Source organism: Procambarus clarkii, chromosome 16 (assembly GCF_040958095.1).
Source record: "Procambarus clarkii isolate CNS0578487 chromosome 16, FALCON_Pclarkii_2.0, whole genome shotgun sequence".
Lineage (NCBI taxonomy): Eukaryota > Metazoa > Arthropoda > Malacostraca > Decapoda > Cambaridae > Procambarus > Procambarus clarkii.
The window spans coordinates 43358668-43372642 of NC_091165.1; the positions used below are offsets into that span (position 1 = coordinate 43358668).

A 13975-nucleotide genomic window follows, 5' to 3' on the forward strand; every position below is an offset into this window, starting at 1 on the left:
CTCCTGTCCTCAATACCCCAGTGGATGATCGTCTCCAACAGTCGGTCCCGGGTAAATCCTTTCACTGCCACTCCACTGGCAGGCTAACACACCACAGTGTTCTTCCGGGGGGACGACGTCACAACAGCTGCAGCAAACTTCACAGTATGGAGACTGGCTGCCTCGGGTAGACTGACTCCACCTTCAAAACAGTGGTCCCAGGTCGGCTCTGTAAGCAGACACGTCATCAATAACAGGGACACTAAAACACCACACTTACAGGCTCAGACACAAACGCCCGACATATCCAATCCATAGATGGCGTTGTAGTCTGAGCCTCACCTCACCAGAGGTCAGCGGCGGCGGGGTTGAGTGCTGCACGGGACTGGAAACTGGTCCTCGTAGCTAGTACACGTCGTTGGTTTGGAGGGGGGTTTCGGGAGCTGCCCCACAGATGGCGTGGTCGTTACCGCTCCTGGCTCGGACGCTGGATCCGGGTTCGTAACACCTCCCCACCAAAAGGAATTTGGTTTGGGGTTCTATAAAAAGAGACAAACCAAATTAGTATAAGGGTTTAGATGCGAGATAATGCATCAGCTACCACATTGTCCACCCCTTTGATGTGTTCAATCTGGAGGGGGTATTGCTGCAAATGGAGACTCCATCTGGTAAGCCTGAGGTTCTTCTGCCTAAACTGAGCCAGGAACTTTAGAGGATTATGGTCGGTCCGTACTAATATAGGGTGACCGTTGCTTGTTAGATACACCTCAAAGTGCTGGACGGAATTAATTAAGGCCAACGTTTCCTTTTCTATCACCGAGTAATTAAGCTGGCTGGGGGTGAACTTCTTAGAATGATAGGCCACAGGATGTTCCACCCCCTTCTTGTCCGTCTGGGATAAAACGGACCCCAGGCCATAGTCAGAGGCGTCGACCGTCAAGATAAATCTATCCTCAAAGCTCGGGGACCTGAGGATTGGAGAAGAGATCAGAATTGCTTTGAGACTCTCGAATGCCTTCTGGCAATTCTCATTCCATATTAACTTCACCCCCTTCTTCAACAGATTGGTCAGGGGGGCGGCGATGGAGGAAAAATTAGGGACAAACTTACGATAAAACCCAGCCATACCGAGGAAACGCAAGATGTCCTTCCTGGTAGCTGGCGTAGGATACTGGACTATTGCCTCGATCTTGCTGGCCTTCGGCGCAATCCATCCTCCTCCAACCTTATGACCTAGGAAGACGACAGAGGTTCTGGCAAACTCAGGTTTATGCAGGTTGACCACCAATCCTGACTGAAGCATGGCCTTGAAGAAATCCTCTATGTGACGCAGATGATCCTGCCAATCTACATCATATATTAATACATCATCGATGTAGACTAAGGTGTTCTCCACGTCACGCAACACAGTACCCATCAGTCTCTGGAAAGTGGAGGCTGCGTTTTTCATCCCGAATGGCATCACCTGACATTCAAACAACCCATCGGGAGTCACAAATGCTGATATGGGTTTGGCTTTTTCCGTGAGGGGAACTTGCCAATAACCCTTGAACAGGTCAAATTTAGTCAGGTAACGAGCTTTGCCTATGGCATCTAGACATTCCTCTACTCTGGGGAGAGGGTAAGTGTCTGCTACTGTGACCTTATTCGCCTGGCGATAACCAATACAAAGACGGTATTTCTTACCAGGTTTGGGCACTAGTAGTATCGGGGATGACCATGGGCTCGAGCTCGGGGCGATCAGACGGTGTTTCAGCATATAATCTACCTCCTCTTTCACCACCCGTTTCTTCAGTGGGTTGAGACGGTACGGGTGTTGCTTTATAGGGCGGACTCCTTCCTCCAGTTGGACATCATGCCTCAAGACAGACGTTAATCCTGGAACATCGTCGAAGATGGGTTTGTATTGCCGGATCAACTGCAGCAATGATGACTGATGTCCTTCGGCCACGTGTGTCAACTTTGCCTGCAAGTTTAACAGAATGTCTGAGTTAGTCAATACCTCTTCTTCCTCCTCAATGTCGTCATTAGTGGTCACTAAGGTTACGGGGAGCGTATCCCGCCCCTCGTATCTCTTGATCATATTAACATGAACCAGAGTTTCTTTCTTACGGCGGTCTGGAGTTCTAAGAAGGTAATTGAGGTTAGTAACCTTCTTTACAACCGGATAGGGACCTAAGAATCTGGCGCTCAAACTTCCAGTTATTGTAGGAGTACATACCAAAACCAGATCTCCTACTCGAAACTCCCTTTGCTTGGTTCTCCTATCATACCTGCTCTTGATAGTTCTTTGTGTATTGTCCAAGTTCCTTGTAGCCATCTCCCAGGCTGAGAACAGCCGTCCTTTATTTGTAGACAACCAGTCCACCATATCCTCGTTGGTTTCCGCGTCCAGCCAATGATCTCGTGCCACCTCTAAGGGACCTCTTACTGAGTGACCAAAGATCATCTCGAATGGGGAGATTCCTAGGGATTCATTGGGCACTGATCTTACCGCAAATAGGAGGTAGGGCAGTTCTTCAACCCACTTATTCTGCCTGTCGTAGCAAAACTTCCGAAGCATGCCCTTCAACGTCTGGTGAAAACGTTCCAAAGCTCCTTGAGACTCGGGATGGTAGGCACTAGAGGTTATCTGCTGGATTCCCAGGTCGGCGATCTGTTGGCGAAACAAGTGGGACATGAAGTTAGATCCCTGGTCCGTCTGAATAGTCTTGGGAAGACCGTATCGTGAGATGAACCAGAGCAGTTGTTTCACCAAGACCCTAGCTGTGATGGTCTTAAGGGGGATCGCTTCTGGGTACCTACTAACCCGATCTAGTATTGTTAGCAAATACTGTACCCCTGAGGTAGCAGGTGGAAGAGGGCCTACTATATCCAAGATGAGGTGTTCGAAGGGCTCACCTATTGATGGAATGGGGTATAAAGGGGCTTTGGGTACAGGCTGGTTTGCTTTCCCGGCCACCTGGCAGGCGTGGCAGGTCTTGCAGAAACGACGTACGTCCTCCTTCATATGCGGCCAGTAGAAGCCCTTGGCTAGGCGTTGGAAAGTCTTAGAGATCCCACCATGTCCAGCAAATCTATTAGCATGGGCTGTTTCTAACAGCTTGGATCTGAACACGGCTGGGACGACTATCTGATCACCTACCGCACTTGACTGGGGGTATTTCGGAGGATGCCGGCGACACAGTACACCACTTGACCACACATATAGATCCCCTCCTTTCGCAGGAGACTCTACGGTGTCGGCCAACTTCCGTACCTGAGGGTCCTTCTTCTGTTCCTCTATCAGATGGGCTCGAGTCCAGCGTTCAGGAACCGGCATCTGGACGAGTGGGACTGGTGTATGGCTACTTGTAACCTGTGGGATAGGAGGAGAGTCAAACAAAGTGTTTAGATCTAGTGGTGCATGGAGGTGCGCCTGAGACCTGGTTTGCACTGCTGCGATGGGACTGGTCTCTTCATGTCCTGGATTATCCACTACCAGGGGACAGTTGGGTAATAATCCTAGGGCTAAGTCATTGGCTAATATTACGTCAATCCCCTCTATGGGAAGACTATCCACCACGGCCAACCGACACTCACCTTTGAAGTGCTGAGAGTCTAGATGCACTTGTACCAATGGGGCAACGTACAAGGTGGAAGGGAATCCACCCAAGATTACCTTCTGCATCTCATCAGCCGATATACCTTCGGGTAATGATGTTGCCAGAATCAGAGACTGGGCCGCTCCACTGTCTCTAAGTATTACCACAGGCGTACTTGAAAGGCCACTGGCTACATATCCTTGGGAGGTATATGGGGCGAACAATCCTTTCCTCTTCTCTAGGGTGGATGTCGGTGGTACTATACTGTTCATCAGCATGACTTCCCTACGGGGATTAGTACCTGTACTGCCACGACACCTTGCAGCAATATGTCCTCTCTTGCCGCAGGTCCAACACAATACATCCCTTTTAGGACTAATCTTCCGAGGACTATCTGAGGTTGGCCTGGCGACACTTCGAGGGGAAGTTCTATCTTCCGGTTTATGTTTGGCTGGATATCTTGAATAGGTCTTCGGGACGTACCTAGCAGATGGCCTATGAGTCAGGATATACTCTTCAGCCATGGTGGCTGCCGCACTCAAGGTCTCTACCTGCTGTTCCTCTAGGTACGTCTTCAGATCTCCAGACAAACAATCCTTGAAGTCTTCTAGCAGAATCAGCTGCTCGAGGTCTTCCTTGGTCTCCACCTTCCGAGAGGTACACCATTCTTGGAAAAGTCGCTCCTTGATCGTGGCGAACTCAGTGAAAGTGTGCTCCGAGGTCTTCTTCAGGTTTCTGAACTTTTGCCTATATGCCTCAGGTACCAATTGGTACGCCATGAGCACCACTTTCTTCACCTTGTCATAATCGCTGGAGTCGTCAAGGGATAACGTAGAGTAGGCGATTTGGGCCTTCCCAGTCAAGACTGACTGTATCATGATGGCCCAATTCTCCCTTGGCCACTCCAAAGAGGCAGCGACTTTCTCGAAGGCTGCAAAGAATTTTGACACTTCCTTCTCATGGAATTTGGGGACCATTTTGATGTTGCGTACCGGATCGAAGCTACTGGTGTCCGTTGTTTGCCTCCGACCACCGCCTAATCGCAAAACTTCTAGTTCATGTTGTCTCTCTCTTTCCTCTTTGTCTCGTTGTTCTTGTCTGTCTCGTTCCTCTCTTTCTCGCTCTCGTTCTTCTCTCTCTCGTTCTCGTTCTTCTCTCTCTCGTCTCTCTTCTCTTTCTCGTTCTTCTCTCTTTCGTTCTCGTTCTTCTCTCTCTCGTCTCTCTTCTCTTTCTCGTTCTTCTCTCTCTCGTTCTCGTTCTTCTCTCTCTCTTTCTCGTCTCTCTTCTCTTTCTCGTTCTTCTCTTTCTCGTTTCTCTTCTCTTTCTCGTTCTTCTCTTTCTCGTTTCTCTTCTCTTTCTCTCTCTGCTTTCCTTTCTTCTAATTCTAAACGTCTCATCTCTAATTCTTTATCTTGTCTCTCTCGTTCCATTTCTAATTTCTTCCATTCTATTTCACGGTTGATCTCTAGGGCACGCATCTTGACTGTTAGGAAGCTGATATTAAGCTCGCCTGAATCACTGTCAACGTCGCTGCCCTTATCTTCCTTTTCCGTGGAAGCTATGTCTGCACTTTCCTTTGTACTAGGAGTCTCGCCTTCCTGTTTCTCTTCTGCTTTCAGGTGCCGGTGAACCTTGGACAAGATCTCCACACGGGAATCACTGGCACGGATCTTGATCTCCAGGTAGGCGCTCACTAGTACAAGCTCTGGTTTGCTCAAATATTTTAATCTGGCAAGACAATCCTCTCTGTTCAGAAAAGCCTGAACCTCGTCCAGATCATCGATGGTAGCTTTGTCTGCCATTGTCACAGATGGAACACTTAGCACTTAACACACCGAGCACTGTTCTACGCCAATATTGCACTTTATCGCACCAAACACTGCACTTGCCAATATTGCACGTAATCACTTCGGGCACCACACTACCCAATATTACACTGAGTCCAAGCGAACACTTCGCTCTACAATATTGCACTGAATCACTGAGCACCGCACTAGTCAATATTGCACTTAATCGCTTAATCACAGCGAGCACCGCACTGCACAATATCGCACTTAGTCACTCTGAGCACCGCACAGGACGTATAACGTCACAATCGTCACACACAGGGGGAATTATTTACAGGGATTACGCCACTTCACCACCCCTGTCAAACATACTTAACAAGGGGACGGATCCCGCTGGGGATGCCAATTATGTTACGGCCCTCTCGGGACGCAACGGGGTCCTTACTCTGATGTTGTTAGAGGAAGATATATGAATCCGTTCCCAAGCCAGTAGTGGCTATCAAGGGATGAGATCCGTGACGCAAGTAACTTAAAAGGGAGTAGGGAAAGAAAGTTAAGAACTTAATATTATACTTGTCACCATCACCAATTAAATATATAAAATCAAAAAGTGCACAGGGGGAGGGGTATTAACACTATACAAGGGGATTATGCACAATATAGTCTTCTACTGAAGACTCTGGATCAAGAAGCTAGGTGCCGAGTCCGCGGTGCTTTCTTCGTGGCCTCAAGACGTGTCCTCTGAGAATGCCGAGCCTACCCTGGCCACAGGTCAGCCAAAACACAGGTCCACTGGGGGCACCGTCGTGGAGGCCGTCAACCACACCTCCAGCTGGTCTGCTGGCAGGTACTGAGCCACCTAGGCTGGTACGGCCACTCCACGAACGATATAAGGGGTACGCCCTAGACAGGAGTCTCGTGTGATATCACAAATCACCCTCCTGTCCTCAATACCCCAGTGGATGATCGTCTCCAACAGTCGGTCCCGGGTAAATCCTTTCACTGCCACTCCACTGGCAGGCTAACACACCACAGTGTTCTTCCGGGGGGACGACGTCACAACAGCTGCAGCAAACTTCACAGTATGGAGACTGGCTGCCTCGGGTAGACTGACTCCACCTTCAAAACAGTGGTCCCAGGTCGGCTCTGTAAGCAGACACGTCATCAATAACAGGGACACTAAAACACCACACTTACAGGCTCAGACACAAACGCCCGACATATCCAATCCATAGATGGCGTTGTAGTCTGAGCCTCACCTCACCAGAGGTCAGCGGCGGCGGGGTTGAGTGCTGCACGGGACTGGAAACTGGTCCTCGTAGCTAGTACACGTCGTTGGTTTGGAGGGGGGTTTTGGGAGCTGCCCCACAGATGGCGTGGTCGTTACCGCTCCTGGCTCGGACGCTGGATCCGGGTTCGTAACAATATATATATATATATATATATATATATATATATATATATATGTCGTACCTAATAGCCAGAACGCACTTCTCAGCCTACTATTCAAGGCCTGATTTGCCTAATAAGCCAAGTTTTCATGAATTAATGTTTTTTCGTCTACCTAACCTACCTAACCTAACCTAACCTAGCTTTTTTTGGCTACCTAACCTAACCTTACCTATAAATATAGGTTAGGTTAGGTTAGGTAGGGTTGGTTAGGTTCGGTCATATATCTATGTTAATTTTAACTCCAATAAAAAAAATTGACCTCATACATAGAGAAAAGGGTTGGTTTATCATTTCATAAGAAAAAAAATATAGTAAATATATTAATTCAGGAAAACTTGGCTTATTAGGCAAATCGGGCCTTGAATAGTAGGCTGAGAAGTGAGTTCTGGCTACTAGGTACGACATATATATATATATATGTCGTACCTAGTAGCCAGAACTCACTTCTCAGCCTACTATGCAAGGCCCGATTTGCCTAATAAGCCTAGTTTTCATGAATTAATGTTTTTTCGACTACCTAACCTAACCTAACCTAACGTTTTCGGCTACCTAACCTAACCTAACCTATAAAGATAGGTTAGGTTAGGTTAGGTAGGGTTGGTTAGGTTCGGTCATACTTTAACTTTAACTCCAATAAAAAAAATTGACCTCATACATAATGAAATGGGTAGCTTTATCATTTCATAAGAAAAAAATTAGAGAAAATATATTAATTCAGTAAAACTTGGCTTATTAGGCAAATCGGGCCTTGCATAGTAGGCTGAGAAGTGAGTTCTGGCTACTAGGTACGACATATATATATATATATATATATATATATATATATATAGTACCTTGTAGCCAGAACAGAGCCAGAATAGTGTTCAGAGTGCACCTCAGAGTGGAACACTTCAGAGAGAGAGAAAGACCTGGGGGGGTTGATATCATGCCAGACCTGTCCCCTGAAGCTCATATCAAGAGGATAACATCAGCAGCATATGCCAGGTTGGCTAACATAAGAACGGCCTTTAGAAACTTGTGTAAGGAATCTTTCAGAACATTATATACCACATATGTCAGACCAATTCTGGAGTATGCGGCTCCAGCATGGAGTCCATGTGTAGTCAAGCATAAGACTAAACTGGAAAAGGCTCAAAGGTTTGCCACCAGACTATTACCCCTAACTGAGGGGTATGAGTTACGAGGAAAGGCTACAGGAATAAAACCTCACTTCACTGGGAGACAGAAGAGTTAGAGGAGACATGATCACCACATACAAGATTCTCAGAGGAATTAATAGGGTAGATAAGGACAGACATTTTAACATAAGTGGCACATGCACTAGGGGACACAGGTGGAAATTGAGTGCCCAAACGAGCCATAGAGACGTTAGAAAGAATTTTTTCAGTGTCAGAATAGTAGACAAATGGAATGCATTTGGAAGTGAAGGGTGGAGGCTGACTCCATACACAGCTTTATGTGTAGATATGATAGAGCCCAGTAGGATCAGAAACTTGCACATTAGTTGATTGACTGTTGAGAGGCAGGACCAAAGAGCCAGAGCTCATCCCCTGCAAGCACAACAAGGTAAGTACAACTAGGTAAATACACCTGGCATGGCTGTTACACCTTTAACCTACTACACCCCGCAGACCCTTAAAAAGAGATGGGAAATTTGGGATATGTAACCCCCTAGATTTCCCCACCTCCCAAGGGCACCAGAGCAAGTGAGAGATCACTCACGTTTTTCATCAAGCACCTGTTAATATGGGAGAACACCATTCCTATGCTTTATGCACTCCTTATTAACAGGAGCTTGATAGAAAATTTGAGTGACCTCTCACTTGCTCTGGTGCCCTTGGGAAGTTGGGAAATTTGGGGGGGGGGGGTTAAATACCCCCAAAATTCCCATCTCTTTTAAGGGCCTGAGTTGTGTAGTGGGTTAAAGGCGTACCAGCCATGCCAGGTGTTTTGAAGCATCTGTGATGGCTTGGGTTCGAGAGTCTCTTTGTCTTGTTTAGTATCTTGTGTATCTACACACAAGTTTGTGTGATCACACTATTAATTGGGATTGGGCGAAAAGCATTACCAATTGCAATGGCTTTGTGGAACGGATTTTAATTGAGTCTATGCTAATTAGTCAATGTCCAAATCTTCTCAATGTTAGTACTGGTATGTACAAACTTGACCCAGTTTTTAATCACAATATTGCACAGCAGTTTAAGAAAAAACTATGATAGGCAGAGTTACATTGTCTCATAACAATATTATATTAATATATTATATGAGGGTTCAATGAGGCTTTTTCTTTAATCTTTTATTCTTGCCGCTTATATCCTTCTGCCCACTCTAAGCTAATGTATACCTTTTTCTGGTTAATTTTTTCCCCAGGAGATGGTGGTCAGGATCTAGTGTCTGCCTCCACTCTTTGTGATTTCTTCCAGTCAGGTGTTGACAACGGCCCAGATCAGGCAAAACGTACATTTCTCTTTTTCATTTCTCTGTGGATTTTCCACACACACACACACACACACACACACACACACAAAAAGAGTCAATGCTCGATCCTGCAAGCACATATAGGTGAGTACACACACACACACACACACACACACACACACCAACCCGTTCTCACACAAGACAGCACATACATGACTTAATGCTTAAAGTCAATATGTTGAATATGAATTAGTAAATATGTGATATATTCCCAGTTACTTTTTTTACCAAGGCCCAAACTCTTCCTCACGTACCAATTTACGTGTCACAGTACCCGTCCGTCAACCTAGACAGCAGAATATTCGTGATTGGCTCAATTATAAGGAAAATTGTAGTTTTCAGGTCCCACATGGGTTGTGAAATTTACCTACTATTGTCCATGCTCTTAGAATATTACAGATCAGCTACTTCCTATTGAAGGCTCGTAGTTTTGTTTTGAGAAATATTAGTTGTTCTTAGTAAATTATAATAAGCACTAAAAATTATTACATAGAATAACAGTCCTTCACCAATCAATATTATATACCATAGTTTGTGCTTTACAAATCTTTAAAGGATGTTTTGTAGGAACGCTAACAGAAAACGATGTTACGTTGGAATGTCTATGGGGTAAACTACTGCAAACAGGACGGTATTGTGTCTACTATACCAACTATAGCTAGGATGGGTATATTGTCACCTACCGCCTGTTAGGTGGGAAAGGGGTCCAATACCACCCACAGGATGGGTATGAGGGTCACATCCACCCACAGGATGAGTATGGGGATCACATCCACCCACAGGAAGGGTATGGGGTCCAATACCACCCACAGGATGAGTATGGCGTCCACTACAACCCACAGGATGGGTATGGGGCTCCAACCACCCATAGAATGGGTATGGGGCTCCAACCACCCATAGAATGGGTATGGGGCTCCAACCACAAATAAAATGGGTATAGGGTCCAATAACACCCACTGGATGTGTATTGCGTCCATTGCCGCGCGTCGAGCTCGAAAACCGCAGCATTCATCTCAGAACCATGCCTATTTCACACAGATTCCTTAATAAACGTAAGAGTTTTATATGTCACAAGAAAGATAGAAATATAAGCTTCATTCTAAATACCTTACCATGGGCATATTTAAATTTAAAGCGAAGATACGTGTACTTTTATAATAGCCGAGCTTTAACCCCGGACAGATTGATCGACCGAGCAACTCTCTCTCAGAACAATGTTTATTTCACGTGAATTCGTTAATAAACATATATGTTTTATATGTCTCAAGAAAGGCAGACATATAAGCTTCACTTTAAACACTTTACCATGGACATATTTAAAGTTCTAATGAAGGTACATGTATTTTAAAAATTACGGAGCTCCCACCCCGTACAGACTGAACGACAGAGCAACTCTCTCAGATCAATGTTTATTTCACGTAAATTCGTTAATAAACACAAATGTTTTATGTCTTAAGCAAGATAGAAATAAGAGCTTCATTTTAAATACATTACAATAGACATATTTATAGCTCAAGTGAAGATACATATGTTTTTATAGTAGCGCTCAGTAGCTTGTCGGGCATGGAGTGCAGACGCCTACGCACTTGCCGATATATTGTATAATTAACAAAGATACGCTAATAAAGCCTAAAATCTTATATGCCTCCAGAAAGATCGAGATATGAACATTATTATGATTTCACCAAATGAAATATATCATGTTCGAGAACAAAGATATATCAATTTTAAATTAAGTTTCGACTCTTGCTCAGGCGAGAGAGAGGGAGCGACTCTCGCCCCATCTATTGGAGATTCTGTCCACTAAAGACCCAAAGCAACTCAAACCCTCCTAGCATTATTTAAGTAATGAAGTAATATGGTATATATACTATAATGTGGGTGCTGAATGCAGAACATGAGAAAACATATATTTACTCCAAACTAATATAATTTCATTATGAAATAAGTAAATAAGTAGCATCAAAGGAAGTCGACGGTCCAAGCGTCAATGTTGTGGAGCGACTTATCCAAGATATATCGTTGTTTGGAAAGTGTTTGTTGGCATATCCAGTTTGTAGCGAGTAGATTATCCCAATAATATACTCGCTCCAAATATAGTGTTAATGTTCTTGTCAACCTTTGGAGATGAATGAGGTGAGGCGTTGCCCGGGCAACACGGTGAGATGCCCGAGCAATATAAGCAGCGGTGTAGCGAACATTAACTAGTCTACTTTCAAGTGTGGTCTAGAGCAGACACTTGCGAGATACTGTACCAACGCTCAGTGCGCTCAACTCACACCAACGTATCACCTATGTACTTCTGTATATTCGACCAAATATATATATAGTATCTTAGTGTCTGTGTTTATTTGTCACCATACTTTACGTAACAATAGAACCGTTACATTGTGACCCAGTGAGTGAAAAAGAACACCTAGTCACAAACTAGATCTTCGTCATGGATTTATCTACCAGGTTTCCAGCATACAACGCAGATGATTCAGAATTTTGGTTCATGCAGATGGAGGCAATTTTCGACCTTCACGAAGTTTCGACGATACCCAGCCACGATGGACTACAACATGGACTCTCACTGGACCTCTACTGCTACTGTTTGCTGTGATGGAACACTGCCAACACCCTCGCCACAGCTATGATTTTCATCGCGTCCATCTCTGCATTTTCATCTACTACTAGCTTGCTGCTCCACGATCGTTACTCACTCATCTGACAGCCTCATCAATGATCTACAAGCTGTAGATCATGTTGGATCTACAGCTTGTCCTGCCGACTCTCCGTCGCTGCCAGGGCACTGCTCGTCCTACGCCCACGACAGCTGCTCTGTCATCAGATTCGTCTACACGTTCACTGCATTTTGATACTCGGCCGACTCAAGCCCTTTGCGCAGTACAGGACTTACAGCTTGCGTTTCCGACACTTCGTCGCCTTCAGGACAATTCAGCTCTAGATGTGATTACCTCGTTGTCCTAACTACGTGCCTACATTACCTCCTAATGTCCTGGTGCCCGAGCCCATCCGCCCCGGATCTAAATGCTCCACCAGCGACCCAAGGACGCAACAATTATGCACATTCTTCTCTCCTGCTACACCGAGCTTGTCCACACACTGCCTACATCTTTTGGTACCAGACTACAATTTCCACAGTCAACAATGTAGTACTCGGCGTGTACAGTCCTAATCAACCCAAGACGCTACAGCTTCGACACAGAGCAGACAGCAGACTACGACCGCATCGAGCCGCCACGCTCTCGCTCCCCGAGTTTAGACACTCACAAATCTCAATCGAGCCGCCACGCTCTCCCACATAGAGCTCCACGACTCCGGCCTCACTCAGCTCTCTGCTCTGCTCCAGGCTTCGTCTCAACGTCTGCGACACTGCTAAATCCAGAGACACATCCGCCGACTACGCAGTTCACTTTTCGACCCCAGTTACCAGCCGCACCACAACCTGATCCTACGACAACGGACGATCCTGTACGACCTCTCACCCTACAACACCAGTTACCAGCCGCACCACAACCTGATCCTGCGACGACGGACGATCCTGTGCGACCTCCCACCCTACGACCCCAGTTAGATGACATCAGCGAAGAGGAGGAAGTTAACTTTGATGGTTATGTAACGCGAGCAGGGCGTACAATTCGCCGACCAGCTAAGTTCCTTGATCAAGTATTTTTCCTTTCATCCCCTGGGAGGGGGAGTTCTGTAGCGAGTAGATTATCCCAATAATATACTCGCTCCAAATATAGTGTTAATGTTCCTGTCAACCTTTGGAGATGAATGAGGTGAGGCGTTGCCCGGGCAACACGGTGAGATGCCCGAGCAATATAAGCAGCGGTGTAGCGAACATTAACTAGTCTACTTTCAAGTGTGGTCTAGAGCAGACACTTGCGAGATACTGTACCAACGCTCAGTGAGCTCAACTCACACCAACGTATCACCTATGTACTTCTGTATATTCGACCAAATATATATATAGTATCTTAGTGTCTGTGTTTATTTGTCACCATACTTTACGTAACAATAGAACCGTTACAAGTTGTTGCACTTCTCTGCACAAATTTAAATTATAATGTTAACAAGTAGAATACGTATTTTTAATAAAATCTAACATAACTAGCCAGAAAACATTTAACATTTATTAAAAAAATATATGTTTGGAAGTTAAATCGACTTCATAGGACAATTGTTTTGTTATATCAACCAATATATCTTTGTTATATTGTTTTTGTTATATCAACCAATCCTTGTAAAAATTTATTGTATGTATGTACCTTACCTAAATAAAATTGTATTGTATTGTATATATACTCGTTATTCGTTGACATGCGTTCGCTACTTAAACTACCATGTACTGTACTTATGTAAAATCTCCCATGTCAAGTTCAAGTATGTTTATTGAGATAAGCAATAAATACATCTCAAAGGGATAGAGTAGCTTAGGCTATTTCTACCCCCCCTCTACTTCAAGTCCCTCAAGGGGCGCACAAATTCAGTGAGTACAAATAGACAAATAACATTACAAGAATCCCATTTAATCTCCCATGTCTCTTCGCTCATCTCACCGAACCCTACAGGCTCTGTGATATATTGTTTAATTAATTGAGATTCACAAATAAAGCTGATAATTGTATCTGTTAACAAAAAGGCAGAGCTTAGTTTAGTTCATTTATTATGCACCCCATACCCATC

The 13975-nt window shown here is 45.1% G+C and overlaps 1 protein-coding gene across 1 annotated transcript; it reads right to left on the reverse strand.

Annotated features, from left to right (window-relative positions):
• Window positions 1-553: 553 nt before the first annotated feature.
• On the reverse strand, window positions 554-4087 carry LOC138365376 (uncharacterized). Its single transcript, XM_069325688.1, has one exon. It carries the CDS (start codon window positions 4085-4087, stop codon window positions 554-556), a length of 3534 nt encoding a protein of 1177 aa, XP_069181789.1.
• Between the last annotated feature and the right edge of the window lie 9888 nt (window positions 4088-13975).